The sequence below is a fragment of the Mchenga conophoros genome, linkage group LG1, assembly GCF_057382185.1.
Source record: "Mchenga conophoros isolate Kocher_MC1m ecotype Shallow Benthic linkage group LG1, M_conophoros_male_GT1.1, whole genome shotgun sequence".
NCBI classification, from domain to species: Eukaryota; Metazoa; Chordata; class Actinopteri; order Cichliformes; family Cichlidae; genus Mchenga; species Mchenga conophoros.
The window spans coordinates 16,003,014-16,022,952 of NC_140526.1; the positions used below are offsets into that span (position 1 = coordinate 16,003,014).

At 42.1% G+C, this 19,939-nt stretch overlaps 1 protein-coding gene across 1 annotated transcript; it reads right to left on the reverse strand.

Moving 5' to 3' along the window:
• On the reverse strand, positions 1 to 19,702 carry urb2 (URB2 ribosome biogenesis homolog). The gene is made up of 12 exons (XM_085267725.1): positions 19,397 to 19,702; positions 17,635 to 17,785; positions 17,370 to 17,546; positions 16,013 to 17,139; positions 15,776 to 15,914; positions 12,242 to 14,684; positions 11,400 to 11,560; positions 11,046 to 11,156; positions 8,117 to 8,359; positions 5,023 to 5,119; positions 3,281 to 3,414; positions 1 to 404 (listed from the first exon to the last, which is right to left on the reverse strand). The coding sequence occupies exons 2-12, from the start codon at positions 17,758 to 17,760 to the stop codon at positions 207 to 209; spliced, it is 4,956 nt and encodes a 1,651-aa protein (XP_085123851.1). The 5' UTR covers positions 17,761 to 17,785; positions 19,397 to 19,702; the 3' UTR covers positions 1 to 206.
• Between the last annotated feature and the right edge of the window lie 237 nt (positions 19,703 to 19,939).

Below are 19,939 nucleotides of genomic sequence, written 5' to 3' on the forward strand. Positions count from 1 at the left end.
TTGCAGAAATCATATATTTATTGTCTTAGGTACAAAATCCACCGTCTTAATTTTACAATAAACTCCGAGGAGCAAGAACATCAACAGTGACATCATATGGTATACAAAACTGATTTTCTACTTAAAAATAATCAAACATAAGCAGAAAATCTACTTTTGTGTAATTAAACTGAAACCTAAACTGAAACCAAAGGCGATTTGGGCAGTTAAACAGTGTACTTTTCCTCTCCTTGCCTCTGTGCTTTGTGATAGTGGGTGTAGCTGCCGTACAGCTCGTTGAAGACCTCCCTGACTCCCATCGGCAGTCCTGCCCTCAGAAACTTGATATCCTGCTCCTTGCACAGGTCCAGTATCAGATAGATGCCCTCAGTAAGATGCAGCTTCACGTCTGGTCGCAGAGTAACCTGGAGAGGTCATTTATGAAAGAGGACGAGACAGCAGAGACAATAAGAGATACAAGAAGAATTTATATGAATCTGAGGTCAGACATCATTTGCTCATTTCATAAATCACATCTGTGTTCCAGCGAAATGATGATCCTGTGTACACACATCTCTTCCTCTCTGTTTTGCACTTAACAAGGTCAAATTTGCATAGGAATATGATACCGTATGCTGCAATATCCATCAACCCGATGTCAACATTTCAAACCGGAAATTATGCGCCGAAACAGTTAAATACACATTTAAGTCGTTAGTTCAGCCATAAGTTTCAATTAGAGAGACATCAAAGGACAGATATAATCATTTATACTGACAAAAACTATATTACTGCAAATGCTCAGAGTAGGACTACAAAAATTCAACAATGAAGATCAATTAATTCCCCAGAAACCCAGAAAATATCTAAATACAGAGCAGTCCATAGCAACGGTCCACAAACCTAGATTCAAACTTCCAGGTGCATCCCAAAAAGAGTTTCTCAAATAGGATCGATAAACATCACAACTTAAAAAAAACAACATGATCTACATTAATTTGCAGTTTGACACCTCATGACAGCAGATTTTATAGTAATAATCAGCAGTTTGCGTCACTGTTGCTCCAAAATGCGCTAAAAATGTAAAAAGTTGTATTTTTAATCCCACGCTGTAGTTTACATATGAAATTCAGTACAGGGTTTTGCCTGGGGGATCAAGTATACGTGGCGTCACACTGCTGCAGAGGATTTTTTAGTTTTCTGAAAATAGGAAGGTCTTACACGTTTCATCTGCACCTGAGTGACAGAAGCAGAGCAACGTGTTCAGCCAACGACGGGTGGAGCTGTCTTACTCTAATAACACGTAAAATAGTCAAACAACAATGATTGTGCTCAGTGGACCCTGCACAACGAGCCAAGTGGATATTCAATATCGTCTGGTTATTCATCTCTGTTACACTACACTGCCACAGACGCACAGGTGTAACACACCATGACCTGATGCTATCAGCGGTGACCGCAGTCTACAGACCTCTGACAATGAGCGAGGAGGTGATGGCTGCTCTGTGCTGCTGACTGTACCTGTTTAACGATTAGATAAAACCTGAGTCACATAATGATAGGCTTCACACATGAAGGAAACAACCCACCATGAGGATTTCTGCAAACAAAGCAGTCAGCAGCACATAGTAACTGCTTTGTGTGCAGAAAAATACGAAACTGAGACAGAAGAGGCAGAAAATGAAAGCTATGTAAAGCACTCGTCTATTTCCGCTTTTTATATTTACATTCAGTGTTTACTTATAAAGCACTACTTGTTTTTGCTCGAAAATAATACAATTATATTCAATTTTTTATGGTCCAACAAGCGTAACAGAAAACCCCCAACATGTGTTTATTTTTCAGGTGATGATAGGATAAGATTTCCTGTTCTGTTTTCTGGTCCTTGTTTCAAAATACTAAATTTTTTTTGGTATTTTCGGCTTCTCGTTTATATGTTTTATTTTACTTCCTGACAGAGTCCAGCTGATGGCTAGGTGTGCGTGTGTGCTCAAACCGGGGATCCTTCATGCATAAGACAAAAGTGTTAACGACTACATGCAGAGCGACAACTGCACAAAACAACCGATGGTTTTGAGATTGCATTTTGGCAAACAAACGGCCTCTTTTGGCCTCAGCACAGGACTGTTTACTGGCAACCAAATCCTGCTCATCATATAACTCTACATAGAAGAAGGGCAAACAAACAGAAACCACAAAGCAGAAAATCACCAAAATCATGCTCCTTGTGACCAGATTTTACGCATTCATACGCATGCAAATATCTGTTTAAACCTAGATCAGTCTACCCTGTGACTGATAAGTTCGAATCGCCCCTTTGCTCATCACGTGAGGTTTGGAGCTTTGCTCAAATCTACAATTCAGCACTTTGCACACCGACGAGTAGTCTCACAGTGGATTGCACATTTGTGCAAATACTGTCTCGATCTTCACTGGTCCTAACCGAGGGGAAACAAAACTGCAGTTCCTCCAGGTGTCACTTGAGGCTTTCTGCAAAAGCGAGTCAATCCCCATAGATTCCCGTATTAAAATGCCTTAACGTTACAGTATTAAAAAGCATATTTACAGGGTGATATGAAATCATAGCTTTCCCACTCATACAAACTCCATGTTTGGTGATTTAATTTAATAAACTGTTGATAAAATGTTGCTTTGCTGCTCCACAGGAGGTTTGCTTCAAAGAGCCACGAGGAGAAGCTCTGACACAGAGGCAGCTAAATTACAAAGAGCACAGAGTCTTTAAACTATTCCCATAAGTCCAATTTTAGGATTATTAGATGATTTACGGAGTACAAAGAATCCCAAATATGACTTCCACGCTATTTCTGTCTGTCTGTCTGCCCGCCGGTTTGCTCATTTTCTTTTCCCCAGTATGCGACTCGACTGGAAACTGCTGAGTCAGGCTGGCGTCATGTTAAATACAGTCTGGCAGCTGAGAGCAGCCGCTCTCAGGAGCCAGACGTGACTCACTGTACTGAGGGAGCTTCACTCCAGCACTCAGAGTTACAGTAATCCTGGACCTGTTCACTGAGATTTGTGAACATCTACAGTTTGGCCAATGGAAATCACCGCTTCTGAGCGTCAGCGCCTCCATCGCTCAGCTCAACGGCTACCAGACAAACTGGGCTGGATCAAAGGATCATCTGAGATCCTGCTGCCTCTTCCATACATCAATGTCTGTGTGTGTGTCACTCACAGCTGTAGAAAATCACAGGGGATGACAGATGGGGAACTGTCTTGGCTTTCTGTAATACTATGAGAGTGTGTGTGTGTGTGTGTGTGTGTGTGTGTGTGTGTGTACCTTCTGCAGCTCTGTGACGTACTGAGCCACCATGAAGGCTGAGAGCGCGGTGAAGCTCTGAGCGGCTGCAGCAATGTGAGAGTACATCCTCTCTACGAGCCTGGAGCACTGGAAATACACATCACTGTCTGGACCTTCAGAAAACAGAGAAAGGTGTTCATGTTATTCAGATGTTCATATGTGGAATGTAAAGATATTCTTTACTTTACAAGATTCTTATTTTATGTTACCCAAACCAAACTAATGATCAATAGATAAACTGGAGCGTAACACTGCATTGACCGGCCGGATGTTTTCAATGACAGCTGGAGATACAAAGCTGCAAATCCATGATCTGTATATAAAAGATGGACATTAGTAATGGCTCGTGTCACAAGCAAATTGAGCTGTTTTAGCTTCTAGGTGATCTTTTAAGAGCATTGCCTTCTTAGTGTCTTGAAAGCAGATTTGATGATACAGCACTTTATCCTCCATTTTGACTCTAACTGGGGCCATAATTTGCAAAATGAGCACCACGTTGCACTTACAAAACTCAATAATCTCATAATGAAAATGTTTAATGAACAAAAAAACCAAAGAGACATTTGAGAGCACGCCGAAAATGTCGTCAAATTTTGCTAACGTGGCCTGTCGTTTTGGTGGCCGATCGTGCGCCTCTCAATTTTTGCAACTTGCCATATTATGGTTGAAGACACGAGCGTAACAGTGCAGAAGCCCAGGGAGTGACAAATTATACAGAGGATGTTGCAGCGACTTCCTGTGAGCTAACAGCGGTGTAAATAGAAGTGACAGTGCGATGATGTTGCGCACCACACAAAGCGGCCAATCCGGTGGCGTACCCGCACCTTAAACTTGAAAACAAGGTGACAACAAGCCAATCTATGTGCTTTTCTATTCTGTTATTCTGTTCAGCTTCATTCACACAGCTAAAATCATTAAGGGAAACACTTGATCATCAACCTGTGCGCACACTAAAGCCTTTTTTGGGGAGTTGTCTGCCACCAATGCAGGGAAATGGATTCACAATAGTTTATGTTACCTAACTGATCAGGTGTCCCCTTAAAATCTCTGATTAGTATATTGTTGTATCACACTGAAAGAAGCTGGATAGGTACATCCCTAGAAATGTCCAGTTCTTATATACAGTCTGTGCTTCAGCCTTTTTTCCATTTCTTTAATTACACAGTGAAGCATTAATCAATCATACATGTTTATTTCTACAGATACAAGAGCCTGAGGACAATATCATCATGGTGTGATTGCAGCATTAAGACAGCTGAAAATTTAAAGCTAAACCCCAGAGTGCTCATGCAGCACTCTTATTGGTACAGAGAATAGTTCCTATGGTGACTAAGTAGGAGGTTACTGCAAACAGAGGTCTTAAATTTACAGTGGATTTAAAATGAGAAAATGAGCCTGTAACCTTCTCTACTTCTGGGAGGCTACTGCCAGAAGTGTTGAAACATGTGTGGGCATAGCACAAAGTTTGTGTCAGCTCCAGATTACACAACGCAATTTATTATTCTTCAGTAATCTGCAGTGTTACAAAACACAAGCCACATCTGTAGTGAACAGTGAACGCTAGTACAGCCCCTTCATCAGAGTAAAGCAGACTGTTTTTCTGGGCCTTGAAGACATGATAACGTTTCCTGTTATGTCTTTCACCTACAACTTTACACTGTGCAGTCCTAACAGCCTGACTGAGCTGGTTTGGCCACATTAGTGAACGATGTTAATGTTACCTGCGTCACCGTCTCCTCTTTGCCGACCTTCCTGCACAATAGAAGCCACTAGACGGTAGAAGACATTTAAGAAGGAGGGAGCTGCGTTTAACATCGCCTGGAAACACACACAAAAAGTAAACAGTCAGTAACATATATCTTAATAGGTCATACTTCTGCCTGATAAAACACTGTTATACTGCAATTGCTGAAAAGCAATAGATCCTGGCAGAAAACTGTAGACTCTTAAATTCCCAGAAGAGTCATTAGATTTATTCTTGAGGATTTGCAACTGACTTTGGATTATGTTACATTCCATTCACACCACTAATACAGCATTAACATGAATTGTGCTCAACCCGACCTAAACTCATGAAATACTGTCATATGTGTGGTAAAACACTCAAAGGAGGACAAATGTTACATGTTTTTAGGATCTGACAAATACAGAGCAGAGAACTGAATCCAAGACGGTTAAAAAAAAAATGGACTAAGCAGTCCTGACAGATCCATCTGTTACATCGCTTTCACAGAGTTGTAACGGAGCAGCCATAAACTTACAGCTCGCAAAATGACTGAGGTAAAAGTTGGATTCCCGCGAGAGCTACGCATGCATTTTTGTCTGTACCTTGCTCCCTTCGGGGAGACTGAGGCAGGGAAGGAGAGACGGGAAGAATATAAATGAGGAAGGGATGATGTCACCAGCTCTGGTTGGAGCTCAGCAACGGTTTCCATCGACTTAAACCTGCTCCATGCCAACCTACCCGGCCTGCCAGCTCCCCGACCTCTCCCTGCTGAGCCTCCTCCCTCACACCTCTCTGACATAACCCTCTTTTCTATTTTGTCTTGAAACTTCCCTCATGTATCACGTTCTCCATCTCCGGTTTTATCCTTTAATCTCTTTATCGCTTATCTTTTACTCCTGTCTCTTTCTCACTCTGCTTTCCTTCACTGCCTCCTTTTTCCTCCCCTCTTCCCCCTTCTCTTAGTCGTCTTTTGTCCTTGCAAACATCTGATATCACTTAGCTCGTTCATGGCTGGCTTTATTTAACACAGCTGCCCCATTTCAGCCCGGCTTTGTCGCTGTTACTGAACAACAAACTGTCAACATTTTAGATTCAGAAAAACTGAAAAAATTATCGCATTAACAAAGCCGGAGCAGAATAAAGCGTGTGGGCCGGGATGTAGATGGCTCCATTTCTTCAGGATAAAAAAAAAAAGTTCATTTTTACGACCTTTTGGGTGCAAAGTGAACACTCCCAGTACAAGGCAGAAAAAGTAGACATCGTGATGTTTTCCATGCAGCTGGTGAGCTGCAATATCCTTTTGTTGAAAGCGGAATTCCTTCGAGGCATCCTGTGAGCTCAGCGGCACCACATACCACATTTTCTTCAAATCAAGGATTCAAACCAGCAGCCTTGACCTACAGAGACCTTCATTATACAAGTGTGTAGGTCTGATTTCATAAGTCGGGGGCAGAGTGCAGGAACAGCTTTTAAAAAGTACCTTTTTAATGTTCTTTAGCTGTACAAAAGCATCTTGTAGAAATTTATTAGAAAATTATCTATGAGAATTAAACTGCTCATTCAGCTTTTTGTAATAATAATGTAAGCGAGCAGCCGCACCCAGCAGCCTGGCTGCGCATTACAGGCAGCAAAGCCAAATAAAAACCTGTTTGGTCAGAATGCATTATGAATGTGGTGACAAGGAGTTTGCAAAGTATTTTAAGGTCTAGATTTACGAGTGAAACTGGGCGGTAGCTGGATGGTTACACAGGATCTTTGCCTGTTTTATGAAGTAGACAATGATGGCAGAGTTCATGTTTGGAGACAGAGCCTGATGGTTCTGAATTTGAGTGACCATTCTAAAAAAAAAAGTAGGTGCTACCTTAGGCCATAAGTCTTTGTAGAAGTGTACTGGAAAACCTTCTGGTGCTGAGAATTTATTGTTTGGGAGATTTATTTATTTGTTGTGGATCATGAGTAATGTTCCCAGTGGAATCCTTTATAGAATGAATAACTGTTTTTTTTCACCTAAACGTTGAAATAAAGTCTTATTTGATATCAGAGCGGTGTGACACTTTGATCTTGTTGTCGGTACTAAAGTAGATCAGCAGCGAAGAGTGGCCTCACATCAAGGAGGTCATTCAGTGTTTGGAGTCCAGCTGCAGTTTACATAAACCTTACCTGCTGCTGAGTTATGGCTGAAAAACGATCTGTGTTTCTGCAGTAAATTAATTAACTGCTCATCTTTTTGCATAAAACACCAGGAGCACATAAACTCTTGAGTCAAGGCTAAAAACATCTTGTAACAGGTTAAACTGATCCTGAACTTTGGACACTGAAATCTAATCAGCTCATCTGCAATTCAAAGAGAAAGTTTGTTTGCAATTTGAAAATTCCCTTTAAGACATTCCAGAGAAACTTTCATTACTGTTCGCATGTCTCTGCCCAGGACACCAAGATGTTCCCAAGCCCATCGTGAGATCCTGGGCTCTCCAGTCCCTAACAGATCAGCACAGCGTCAGTATCACTGGTACCAATCCATCCATCCATCTCCTGCTCCATTCTCCCCTCCCCTGACCCAGAGTGAGCACTCCACCCTTTTCCAGCTGACAACTATGGTCTCAGATTGGTGCTTATTCTGGTCCCAGTCACTTCACACTCTGCTGCAAACTGCCTTAATGCACACTGAAGGTTATCACCTGATGAGCCCAGAAGAACCATGTCATCTGCATACAGCAGCGATATGATCCCAAGGGTGGCAAAGTGGAAACCCTCTGCTGCTTGGCTGCAACTAGAGCTTTGCACAATGTGAACAAAGCTCTTGGCACGCCTGTACAGGAACTGTAGGCAAGTGCAGTTTAAAGAACATACTTTTTCCACATTTCCAAAGCCACTGTCATGTGCATTACAATGTTCAGTGTCTATTTACACGCACAACACCTTGACATGGTCAACTATTTTAGAGCTAAGCAGCAGTGAAACACATTTTATATAATTTAACTGAATAAGTTCTCACTTATTAAAAAGCAATCCCCTATGCCAGACTGGACCCTCTTACACACTGCATGTTTCACACCCCTGCACCACTTCTTTTACCTGTCCCTTCATACCTGAGGATGACACTGGATGATGGCGAACAGCGCCTCGTGAACAGCCAAGAAAGCTGAATGATAGACTGTTGGGGTCATGTGGTCAAGGGGGACTGACTGGAGCGCTCCAAGAATCAAAGTCACATGATGAGGGCTGGTGATTTGCCCCTCCCCCTGTCGAAGCAGTGATGTCATCGACATTATCGTGGGAATGGTAAAGGGAAGGGTCAGCGAGACGTCCTGACTGGATAATCTCACTAAGAACTGTAACACAGAAAGACAAAGACACAGTAAAGGTTCGATAGATGAACACGTACAAACAATGAGAGCAAGAAGCTACAAAAATCCAAGCCTTCCAAACATTAAAGTATTTCCTTCACAACTCATCTTTTTTTTTTTTTTTTTTTTTTTTTTTTTTTTTTTTTAAAGCTTTCTGGATGTAATGAATACCGAAAATACATATTTAACAAAACTGACAACAAAAGGCTGTTTCACAGCAGACATGACTTCCCACAGCAGCACAGGTGTGCCTAACAATATTAACAATGGACCTGTTCATCGTATTTTAAGGTCCCATTAAATCAAGTCAGTGACAATGAGCCAGCATGCAAAGCAACAGAGTCCACATTCACAAAGTACTTGGCTCAGAGTAACTCCCAGAAATGAAATTCCAAGTGTCAATGTTTTCTAAGGACTGAAAGTTTGAACTAAACCCTGCAAAAATAACAGCTATTTACAAATATCTCAAACACCCAGGAAAGCCCTTAAGGTGAAAAACCATTAGGAGTACTGAGGATGATTTTTAAGAGAGCAAAGGCCACGGCCACAGCAACCCCCGCCCACGCCTTCTAGCAAGGACATTACATATTTGCAGTTTGCATTTGTTGACTGATTCATGGTGTCAGCTCATGCAAAAAACACAGTCCACCGAGTAGACAGGTAGAGCTGGAGATGAGGCTGGAGAGATGGATGACCTCATGAACTATTCATGCAGTGAGATTTTGATCACGTGGTTATAGGTGACTAACGGTGATTACATAACTGCAGAAACGACTCAGTGCATGCATGCAGGCACGCCTCACTGGTGGGCTCTGGGAATTGGTTTAAGAAGGAGAAATGTTTTCCAAACCCTGGAGTAGTCGTTATTTTGCACTTTTCCATATTACAAGCCTACATTCACACACAGTTACACAGCACTTTATTGTATGACATTAAAAGCTTTCTACCTACCACACACATAATAAATAAAGAATAAATAAAGAATAAATAATATAATTTTAAGATTTCTAAAATACTTGTGTTTCCTATGTTTTTAACTGGTGGTCTAATACATTTGTTAAGCATTGTAATACTGTACTAAATAAATGCAAACAAAAATATAACAATCGGCATGTAAATTAAAGTAGTTTTGTGTATTTCCAAAGAGAAATCGTGACAAGTAACCACCATTAAGGAGCTGAAGAAAAAAAGATTTTAATAAAATTCTGCCTCTTCACTTAAAAGAAGAATTTAATTAGAATATTTTATGCTTTTGAACAGGCTCTCTCTCACATGTATAAAAATACAGACTTGACAGATAACAAAAGCGTGAGTGAGGGGATGTGTGTCTATCAGAGCACTCCGTGTGAGTGGGTTGGGGTCTTGATGAAAAGGCCAAAAGAGCATAAGTGAAAATTACAAAGAAGATGAACAAAAGACTGTGGCTGTCTTTGGGCGCTGGTGGCTGTCAAGCATTAAAAAATTACAGGCATTTTTATTGAATAAAAGAATAAAAAAGGTCCCATGTACTTCCAGCGCATGGTCGCTAAAACCATCACAGATGATGAGCCGGAGATCGGACTGTCGCGTCTCATCATCATGGCCCAGTATCTGCTTGTCTTCACTATAATGTGAATGTTAAACTGATTATTCTTGTTTAATGGCTTTTACCTAAATAATAATAAAAAACCCCATAAATCCTAAACATGTAAGCAGTCATTTAACTTGTAGTTTGAAGCCAGTTCATTTTCTAGTCACAGTTTCTGACTCTGGCCTCAAAACAAAGCTGGCTTCATTTCGAGGCGTGCCCCACACCCATAACCCCGTTTGTCATCATTCCAGTGATTCCACACCAGGTGTGCAAACTGATTTAACCGTCTTTTTTTGTGAAACAAACAACTGACCAATGACACACAGCATTCCCGCAATAACACAAAAGGTTTTATATTCTTTTAGCTTGGACAGCAGCTCCTCCCGACAGGCAGGCAGGGAAACTACGAGCGTGAAATGCATTTTGTTTCTAAAACACTGTCCTCACTCTCTTCATGGTGATCTGGGACATTTTGGTGGTCTGGCAGAGATTTTAATACCAATTTTAAAAATTACCGCAGTAACCCAAAGTAGGTCGTTAAAATTAGGGGAAAAAATCATAATAATTTTAAACACAGTTCAAACCAGCATGCTATTGAACTGAAAAATGTGCATACATACAGGGGATGCGATTAAACTTTAAATATGATTGAGATTAGACAGAAGGATCAGAAGAAGCACATGTTTTGGAGCATAAACACCATGATGTAATCAACTGATATTCCTGATGGTTTACAGCTTCCACCTCAGCCTCTCTGCAGGTGCAGGTGGGGCCAATAAGAGACCCAGGAAGCATTTGACTTGCACGTCTCAAGAGGAAACCACTTGGGAAACAAAGCTGACGGTAGCTAACACCGAGCGCCGCCAGAGGCAGTCCAGTCGACTGACACAGGCAATGCAGAGAAAAAGGCAGCTGCAGGCAACAGTTAACAAGCCTACCAGAGGTTGCCTACAGTCTCTCTTACTGTCTTTATTGTACATTTAAGGGGCCCCTTTTAAGTACTGTATATATGTGCATGAGTAAAGTGGTGCTTTTGTGTGTGTGTATTCTCACTGCATTAAACTCTGTATGTGTTCGAGTGTGAGTGTTTGGTTTTCTCACCACCACAGCAGATATAATCTGTGGTGCAATGAGCCACAGAGCTCTGGAGCAGGTTTCAGGCAGCTGACAACAGGACAGCAGCTTAATGGTGATTACTGCAGATAGTGCCTCCTGGAGAGCAGCAAACAGATAGAAGAGTTTGAAAAAACAGTTAACACAGAGTATTAAACATTCTTATTCACTGTGGGGAAAAAAAAAAAACCAAAATCACAACCTCCCATTTGTCAGGTAGATAAAGAGAAAGCCTCTCATCTAAAACATTGTATTAACAACACAGAAAAATCTAAATTGTGCAGATTCTACAGGTTTTAAGATCATGAAATCTGAAATAGGAAAATTCAGTCTCAGCCTCACCCTGCAGTTTCCTGCCCTCAGCTTGCTAATGTCCAGTCCTTCCCTGATCGTCATCAGCAGTAGATTAAATCGACTTGTGGTACTTTTCGCCACCAAGTGGCGCAACAGCTCCTGCACAGCCGGCTCCAGCTCACTGAGGTCAGTTGAAGGCAGCCAGGGAGCTGAAATCAAAGAGATCGAAAGAGATTTTAGCAAGAAAACAGAATCATTAATGTGCTGCATTAATAATAAATCAGTCCATTCAATAACACGATGGATGCAAGCAATGGTTGCTTCACTGAGTGAATGGGTTAAATGCAGAGAGGAATTCCCCCACAGGGAACAATAAAGTACACATAAAATATACTGATCCAAACAGAAATGTTGTCACTAAAACTGACAAAGGCAACAGGGAGACTGGTTTCATAAAAAGGGGTTTATCAGGCTTTCTCTTTTATTATTTTATTACTTTTTGATCTGTGTGATGTCAACCAGAACAGATATTCTTAATTAAATATTCTTAATTGTGTTTGCAAGGAGCAGCCAATCAGAAGAAAGTTGCACCAAGGCCCCAGGATAAGTTGTCGAACTAAGCATCATGTAAAGCTGCTCTAGTGGAGCCCAAGAATCCTCTGCAACAGAATTCAAATTCAAACAACTTGAAATTTAACTAGCTGGGTTGAATCTGACTGTCGTACGTGCGACAGAGAAAAGCTCATTTTCTTTAACAGATGGCATGAAATACTCCCTTAGTTGTATTCCTGTGTCAATGTGTGCGATGTGCAGAGGTAATTACTGAAAGGACAACACTGACTGATTGCACAGGTGAATGAGATGTTTGTTTTTAATATGGTTGCATATACCTGTCAGTAGCCTGTGCACAGTCTGCAGTATCTGAATGTAAAGGTCATCCAGCTCATTTCTTCCCTTCTTCATCCCTCCTTCCTCCTCCGTGTCTTTTCCCTCCACCATCTGCACAGCTTGGTAAAAGGAGGACAGGAAGCGGAGAGAGGAAACCAGGAAGTCCATGGGCCTGGGGGCAGAGCTTATTTCTTTAAGGATCTGCTGGCAGAAGCCCTGATAAAGGCTCATATGAGTGAGCCTGGTGCCACTGTGCTTGTTCTCATCCTCCACTGAGAGTGAGGACAGCTCAGACTGCAGCATGACTGTTACGACATCTACTAGAAAAGCTTGACCGAGGATGCTGGCGGGCTGGTTCACCCCCTCACTGAGAGTTTGGGGCTTTAGGACAAACTCGACAGCTGGTACCAGCGAAGCAGTTATTTTTGCAAGTATTTGGGTTAAAATCTGATCCAGTGCCTTGCTTCTTCCCAAATTGGAGATCATCACTTGGGAGAAAGAAGTCACAGATGCCAGCAAAAGATGAACTGATGACAAGGAAGCCCCTGAACTGGATTCAGCATTTTGTATGCTTGTCACTTCCTCGCTAGTAAGATAGGAAGCAAACTGGTCCAGGTTGAGTCGAACACTACTGTTTCTGATAATTATCAAACTGACTAAGGTCTGTATGAAGACCTGCACCGCTTTGATAAAATCCAACCAATCAGTGCTGCATGTGGCTTGAGCTCTCGCACTACTTCTATGCCACAGGAAAGACGACAAAGCGGCCTGCAGCAAAGTACTACCGTGCATGAGCTTCAGAACACTTTGGAAATTCTTACTCTCTAGGAGATGAGTGAGAACCCCGAGCAGCTTTCCTAGGAACAGAGCATCACCTCCAGATTCTGTCATCCTCTCTGGCTTACAGGAGGTGGAGGTGAGCATAAAGAAAAGCAGGAGGAACACACAGGAGAGATCCTCGGAGCTCAATCCATCTGGATGTAGGATTGTTAAGATTTGAAGTAAGCCTACCAGCTCCCTGCTTTCTGTTTCAGTCAGCAGTACAAAAATCTCTCCAGTTTTAGAGGATGTCAAAATATCCTCAACTATAGTCTCTTTCTTCACCAGCGTGGGCAGAGGCTGACTGGCATCTCTCTGTGAAGAGACTGCCTCTCTTTCCTGAAATGTCAGAAGTGTGGAACAAACCTCGGGTGTATGTGCTGCCCCGAGCACACAGATAATCCTTTGTGTGAGCGACCAAACTGTGGCGGAGAACAGTGAAGGCAACTCAGCAAGCATTGGGCTTTGAAGAAGCTGCGAAGATATGAGGGAGACGGTCAGAGAGTCGGGCGGCAAGTCTTCTGATCCGTCTGTCCGTCTGTTCAGAAATGAGCTGATAAGTACGTCAGCTATGCAGCGCACGTCTTCGCTGCTCAGGTGGCAAAGGATCAAAGGTAAGTTGGTCGTAACAAGATACCAGTGCGCTGCAAAGTAGGAGCTGGTGGTCACGCTGCTGATCTGCCTGTCCCACGCCTGCTCTCCATCCAGACTCACCTCCAGCTCAGATGTAGCTAAAATAAACTGTGCTGACCTTTTTAGAAGCGCTGCGGTGCTGGATTCGCCTAATAACACGTCGTCCAGCAAAATCTTCTTCATCTGCTGTAAAGTGAGGAGCTTGAGCAGCATGCAGCTCATTGGGCTGTAGGAGGGGGACGGACGGTGACAAGCAGGTAAGATGTCACCTGATAAAAGACTCTCTATGTCAGAGATTGGAGAACTAGAAGGAGCTTCATCAGGAGATGCATATTTGTAGCAGTGCATGTGGAAGAGTGTATCCACCTCCACCCAGGTGTATCTGAGCAGGAGAGCTGCCTCCAGGGTCTTCTGCTCCCACAGTGCTCCAGTTTTAGACTCTGAAGGTTTCTCTTTGAGGTTCAGACTTTTTCTGCCTTTCTTTGAGGCCTTCTGAACTGAACTTGTATTTCTATTCTTCTTCTCTGTTGAAACCACACGTAGTAACTCCTTTATCAAGCTCTGAAACCCCTTCATTAGGTCCTGACTCTGCCTCACCAAGGGAACAGGAGAGGCATTGTCTAGAGTCTTCAGATTGAATAAAACAGCATGAAGCAGCTGACTGAGGGGGAGGAGTTTGAGAGAAGCGTCTTTTCTCTCTTGGTCCTCATGTTCTCCATCAGTCTCCATTCGCTCTCCCTCTGTTTTCTCCTTCACCAGGTCAGGCAGTATGTATTTCCTAATGGCCTCCATCACCGATGAACAGATCTCTAAAACTTGGGATGGAGGTGTGTCCAGAAGGCAGGTCCTGAGAGAGGTGGAGATGCTTTCAGGCAGAAGAGGAGGTCGAAGGTCATCCAGAGCAGGCTGGCAGATCACTGACACGAGCTCAGAGAACAGACGAGGCAGCTGACGGAGCTTAGTGTAGGTCTGGAGGAGGCTGCACACCATGAGCTGTTGGCAAGTAAAGTTTCATTAAAACATCACCATCTGAATATTCATAAATTAAAATGAATAAACTCAATTCTTAAAAAGTTGGTGGTGCTGTATAAAATGTATATTAAAACAGAACACAATGATCTGCAGATTTTATAAACTCACAGAAAAAACACAAAAACATATCAAATGCTTACATTTAGACATTTTCACATGTCATGACAAACATCAGCTTATTAAAACATTAAAAAAGCAAAGAGTTTTAATCTCATAATCTATAATACATAATTTCAAAAATTCAGGGATTTTGGAGAAATCTAACAAAGGCTAACAAATCAACACTGGATGACTGAACTTTGGACCGTCAGTTAGCCATCATTCTGTCATGGAAATAAGGAACACTTCCAGAAATCCAGAAAACTATTTTGTGGTCAAACAAATCCAAATTTGAAATTCTTTCTAGAAAACACGAACACTGCGTCCTCTATACTAAAGAGGAGAAGGGACCATCTGGCTTGTTATCACCGCTCAGTTCGAAAGCCTCCATCTCTGAGAATATGAGTGTGCATTAATGCCTATAGTATTGGCAGCTTGCACATCTTGAAAGGCAGCATAAGGGCTGAAATGTATATACAGGTTTTAGAGAAGCATGACCTATCTAGGTGACATCTGTTTCAGGGAAAGACTTCCTTGTCTTCCTTCCATATTTCAGCAGGTTAATCTGCAATATGCAGTTTAGCAATGCTACAACTTTATTACAGCAGCATGGCTTCATAGGAGAAGAGGGTCCAGGTGCTGAGCTGGCCTGCCTGCCTGCACTCCACACCTTTCATTAAGGGAAAACATTTGCACATAATGAAATGAAAAATATGACAAAGAAAACCTGGGACTGTTGAGCAGCTAAAATCCAATATGAGGATATACAAAGGTACTTTTTCTCAGTTTAAACAGTTAATATGTTTTCTGTGTTCTATTGTAAATAAAATATGGGGTTATGAGATTTGCAGATCACAGCATCTCAACTTTTAAGAACTGAGTTTGTAATTAAAAACACTGATTTATTGTCCTTTTTTTTTTTAATTTGTAAAATATAAAAGTTAAATGAAGACCTGTCTGGCGCGTTGCACTCGTGCTTCCATGCATTCGGCATTAATCCAGGCTGAAGATAAAAGCTGGTCCAGATCTGGCTCGAGAATCAGATGATTGAGACTCAAAAGCACTTTCAAACAGCGGTACCACGATGGAATGCTGAAAGTCAAGACGGGAAATTTTTCTATCATAAGAAAAGAAAATTATTCTGTAATTTTATTGGAATAAAAATGTTTTGCAGAGAAGTTGTTCTTTACCTCGGCTGGGCCTCGTTGAAGAGCAGTTGTCCCACGGCTCTGTAAAAGTTGAGCTGGACGTCTTTGTGTCGTATCCTGTCTGCGGCCACATTATAAATACCGGTCGACAGCGCCTGGCTTAGCAGGGACTCCACAGCCAGCAGAGCCAGGTTCCAGTTCTCTGGGGAGCTCATGGAAGCTGGAGGTGACTTCTGCTCACCAAGATGAAGATCTAAAGTTGGAACTAATCTGCTTAGAAAGTAGAAACACAGCATCCTCTGCTCCTCCTCATCTTCTACCCTCGCTTTCCCGTACTTTTCCAGAAAAAACTTAAACAACAGACACAAAGCACTGGACTTCACAGGGTAATGTAGTGATGGCTCACAGTAACCCCGGTCGCTCAGTTTGGAAAGTACAGCGTTGACAGGCTTGAAAGGCCCCTTTGTCCCTCTTGAACCACGTTTCCCAGAATCCTCTTTAGGTGGAAGGAGCTCCTCCTTGTACAAGTTCAGGTGCTCAGAGGGGAAGAGTGCCAACTGAAGGATGGAGTCCATCTTCATGCGGATGTCTCTACAAAGCTGTTGACGGAGACGCAGGTGAGCGAGACGCGCTGCAAATTCTCCCGAGGTCAGCAGGTGCCGGAGCAGGACGAAGGGTTGGAGTAGGTGGTTTGTCACCATACTAGAGACTCTGCTAGGATTGGCTTGTTGTCGCTGCACTGACAAATACGATGACAGCACCTGAAGCAACACCTCAAATAGGTTAGCTGAATGGAGGTTTTCCTTCGGCTTGGAAGAGGATTTGTCAACGTCCGACTGTGGCTGATCTACTGAACTGCCATTCAGCATGTCCATCTGGGAAGTCTCCATATTTGTTGCAGGTTCAGTCTGAAGACACTCGGCCATCGATTCATCGTGACTTGTGACAGGCTCCTTCTTTAGGTATTCCATGGGCAACTGCTCCTGCAGCTCACGACAGGCCAGCGAGCAGAGCTTGGCCAGCAGATCAACCATAAGTTCATACTTAGATGTAAAAACAGATGAGAGTGCAGGAGAAGAGAAAATGCACTGACACACGCTCAGTATATAGGACACACACCCCGACGACTTGGAGCCAACGTGTGCGCACTTCTGCAGCTGGTCAAGCAGCTGGAAGCAAAGAGAAAAAGCTGTGAGTAAAACTTCCACTTGTCAAGTTAGTAATTCTGGGACCTTTTAGTATAATTGCGTCTTTATCAATTCATGCTACAACTGTAGTATTAACCCAGAACTGTGCAGGACATGCTCTTACTATCTTCTAATGACACAAGACAGAGTCAGAGGAGATCACATGTGCTGTTATATCACAGACATGATTTCTGATTTAACTGCTGGAGTACCTGTGCCATGTTGAGCTTGAGAGTGATGGTCTTTCCCTGCTTGAGGAAAGACTGGAGCTTCCGGCTGTGAAGCACATCATCAAGGTAGCACCACAGGCCTTCCAAGAAATCCTGGGAAAACTCCACCTTTTTACTGTAGTAGAGTGAGAGGGCATGGGTGCACCAGTCCAACAGCACCTACAGACAGATTTAGGTTAGCTGCTGCTTAATACACGCCAAAAAAGAAATTACCGCGCTACAAACATTCACAAGCTTCCACTTTTACCTGTTCTTTGTTGGGCAGCAGGCACTGTGAGGAGATCCAGGCAAAACGTGCCAGCTTCAGCTTGTTATCCCATGGAGTCTGTGGGCTCTTTAGTTTCAGGTGGATACCCGAGTAGATGGCAGCCATCGCTGCAGCTGCTGATGCAAAAGGTCTGGAAAGACAGGAAGAAGACAAGGAGTGAGCGGTTACACAGAGGAGAAGAAAGAGGAAACCTGGATATTCCTGATAATCATTAGTGATGGTGAAACCAGCTAGCTGGGATTATATAAGACAGACAAGGAAACAGAAAGAGATAAGTAAGGCTTTTCCTGACTCTTATTTTATGCAACAATAATTGGAAGTTTTACTTCATTTTATTTTTATAAATAGATGCTATAGAAGTATGTAACTGTCTGTCAGTTATAAAGTAATATTCAGATCCTGTTTTTTATATAAAAGGGAAAAAACTATTCCATCCATTTTTTTAGTTTATTAGCATCCTCCAAATAGCTGCGATAAAATGAAAAGAATTACTATACACATGAAGTAGTTTAGTGACAAGTAAATTAAGTTTGGCACAGTGTTTAAACAAGCTGTCTGAAACAGTTAACCACATCATTTTAACTTCAAAGCTTTTTATATGTATTTGTCAATACCCTGAACTTCACCTACTCCTACTTAAATAACAGGAAATAGTGTCAAGAGTGAGGGGATATAGTGTTCTATAGAAGTGGCTGCTTGACTTTATTTTAGCACCAATGCGTGTCTTAGTATTTGTGACATATGTTGTAATGTATATATACACATATATATGTAATGACACTGTGAGTTTTACCTATGAACAAACAGCAAAACAGTTGTGTTAGGCTTCATCTAAATTATCAGACATCAGTTATCCCCATCATTGCAAACTCTCTGTACTCACTAGACTGCTCCCCATCTGTCTAACATCTGGATTACAACCGGATGTGACTACATTCAAGGCGGGGTTTTTTTTCACTTTATTGATCAAACAACTGATTATTTATATCTATTAAACTAATTATGAGCACAAAAAAAGACTGGAAATAAGCTGGCTGGTCTGACGAGTCTCAATTTTCTGCTGTGAACTGCTGTGATCAGCTCTCAATTCAATATGGTCCCCTTTGGGATGTGGTGGAAGACGAGATTCACACAGTGGTGAGGAAATGCACCTGACACATCTGCAGCTGTTGTGTAATACTATTATGTCAACATGGATCAAAATCTCTGAGGAATGTTTTCAAGATGAATCCACGAAGATTTAAGGAAGCTCTCAATGAAAAGGGGATCAAATCCGATATTAGCAAGGTGCTCCTAGTGAAGTGGCCTGAGAGTGTATCGCTTTGCACTATTTATAAGCAGCCCGAGAAGTCTTTACAGCAGTGATAAATTTTTCTTTACCGTTTTAAACAAAAGTCATCAATTCATAATCTAGAACTGATCGTTTTTATGCATTCTGTCGTTTTATATTATAGAGTACTTGTTGTTCCGAGTTTATTTGCCCATCTGTCGGAGTTACTTTAACTTATAAAGTAAAAAAAAAATCATTTATAAGAATGATAAACCAGTAGAAGTCCCATCACAGAAACACACACTGACATGCTTAATGCTAACGGCTAGCTACGCAGCATATATTGATACTAACATGGACTAATCCCGGTGCTGCTAGCCGCCTGCACGCATACAAATCAGCTCAGAACGTCTGATTTACTTGATTATTACCATCGACCCACATCTGACAAATTTAGGTCTTTCAACTTACTGCTTTGGAATCCGCACGTGTCTCCTGTTTTCTGATTTGAACGACCCCTCAACTTTCACCCTGCCGGCCCAGGCACAAGCAATCGAGAGACGATATGAACCTGTCGGCCAACGGAGACTGGAGCTGTGTCCCAATTCAGGGTCTGCACGCTTGAAGTACGCGCACTACGCGTACTACGTACGGTGCGTACTATAAGTACGAGAAGTGCGGAAGTGAGAGGCTTGTGAAATGGGACGGTATACGCTTCGTCGCGCTGTTCAGGTTGCCTAGCAACCATGATACTAACCGCGAGACACCTTACATACAGCATTGTTTGACAGAAATGAAGGAGAAAAATGTTTTGTTGGTCATTCATTTTTGTCATGACATCACTTTGATTAGTTGAGTATCTGAGGCTGAGACCACGGGACTGTAAAACATGATTGTTGGGCTTCATTTCTGTGCTGAACAGTCATTTAAGATTAGTTAGTAAATAACAATTAGTTAATGTTGTTCATGAGACTAAAATCATCTCACTGTGGTAATGTAAATATAATATGGCCA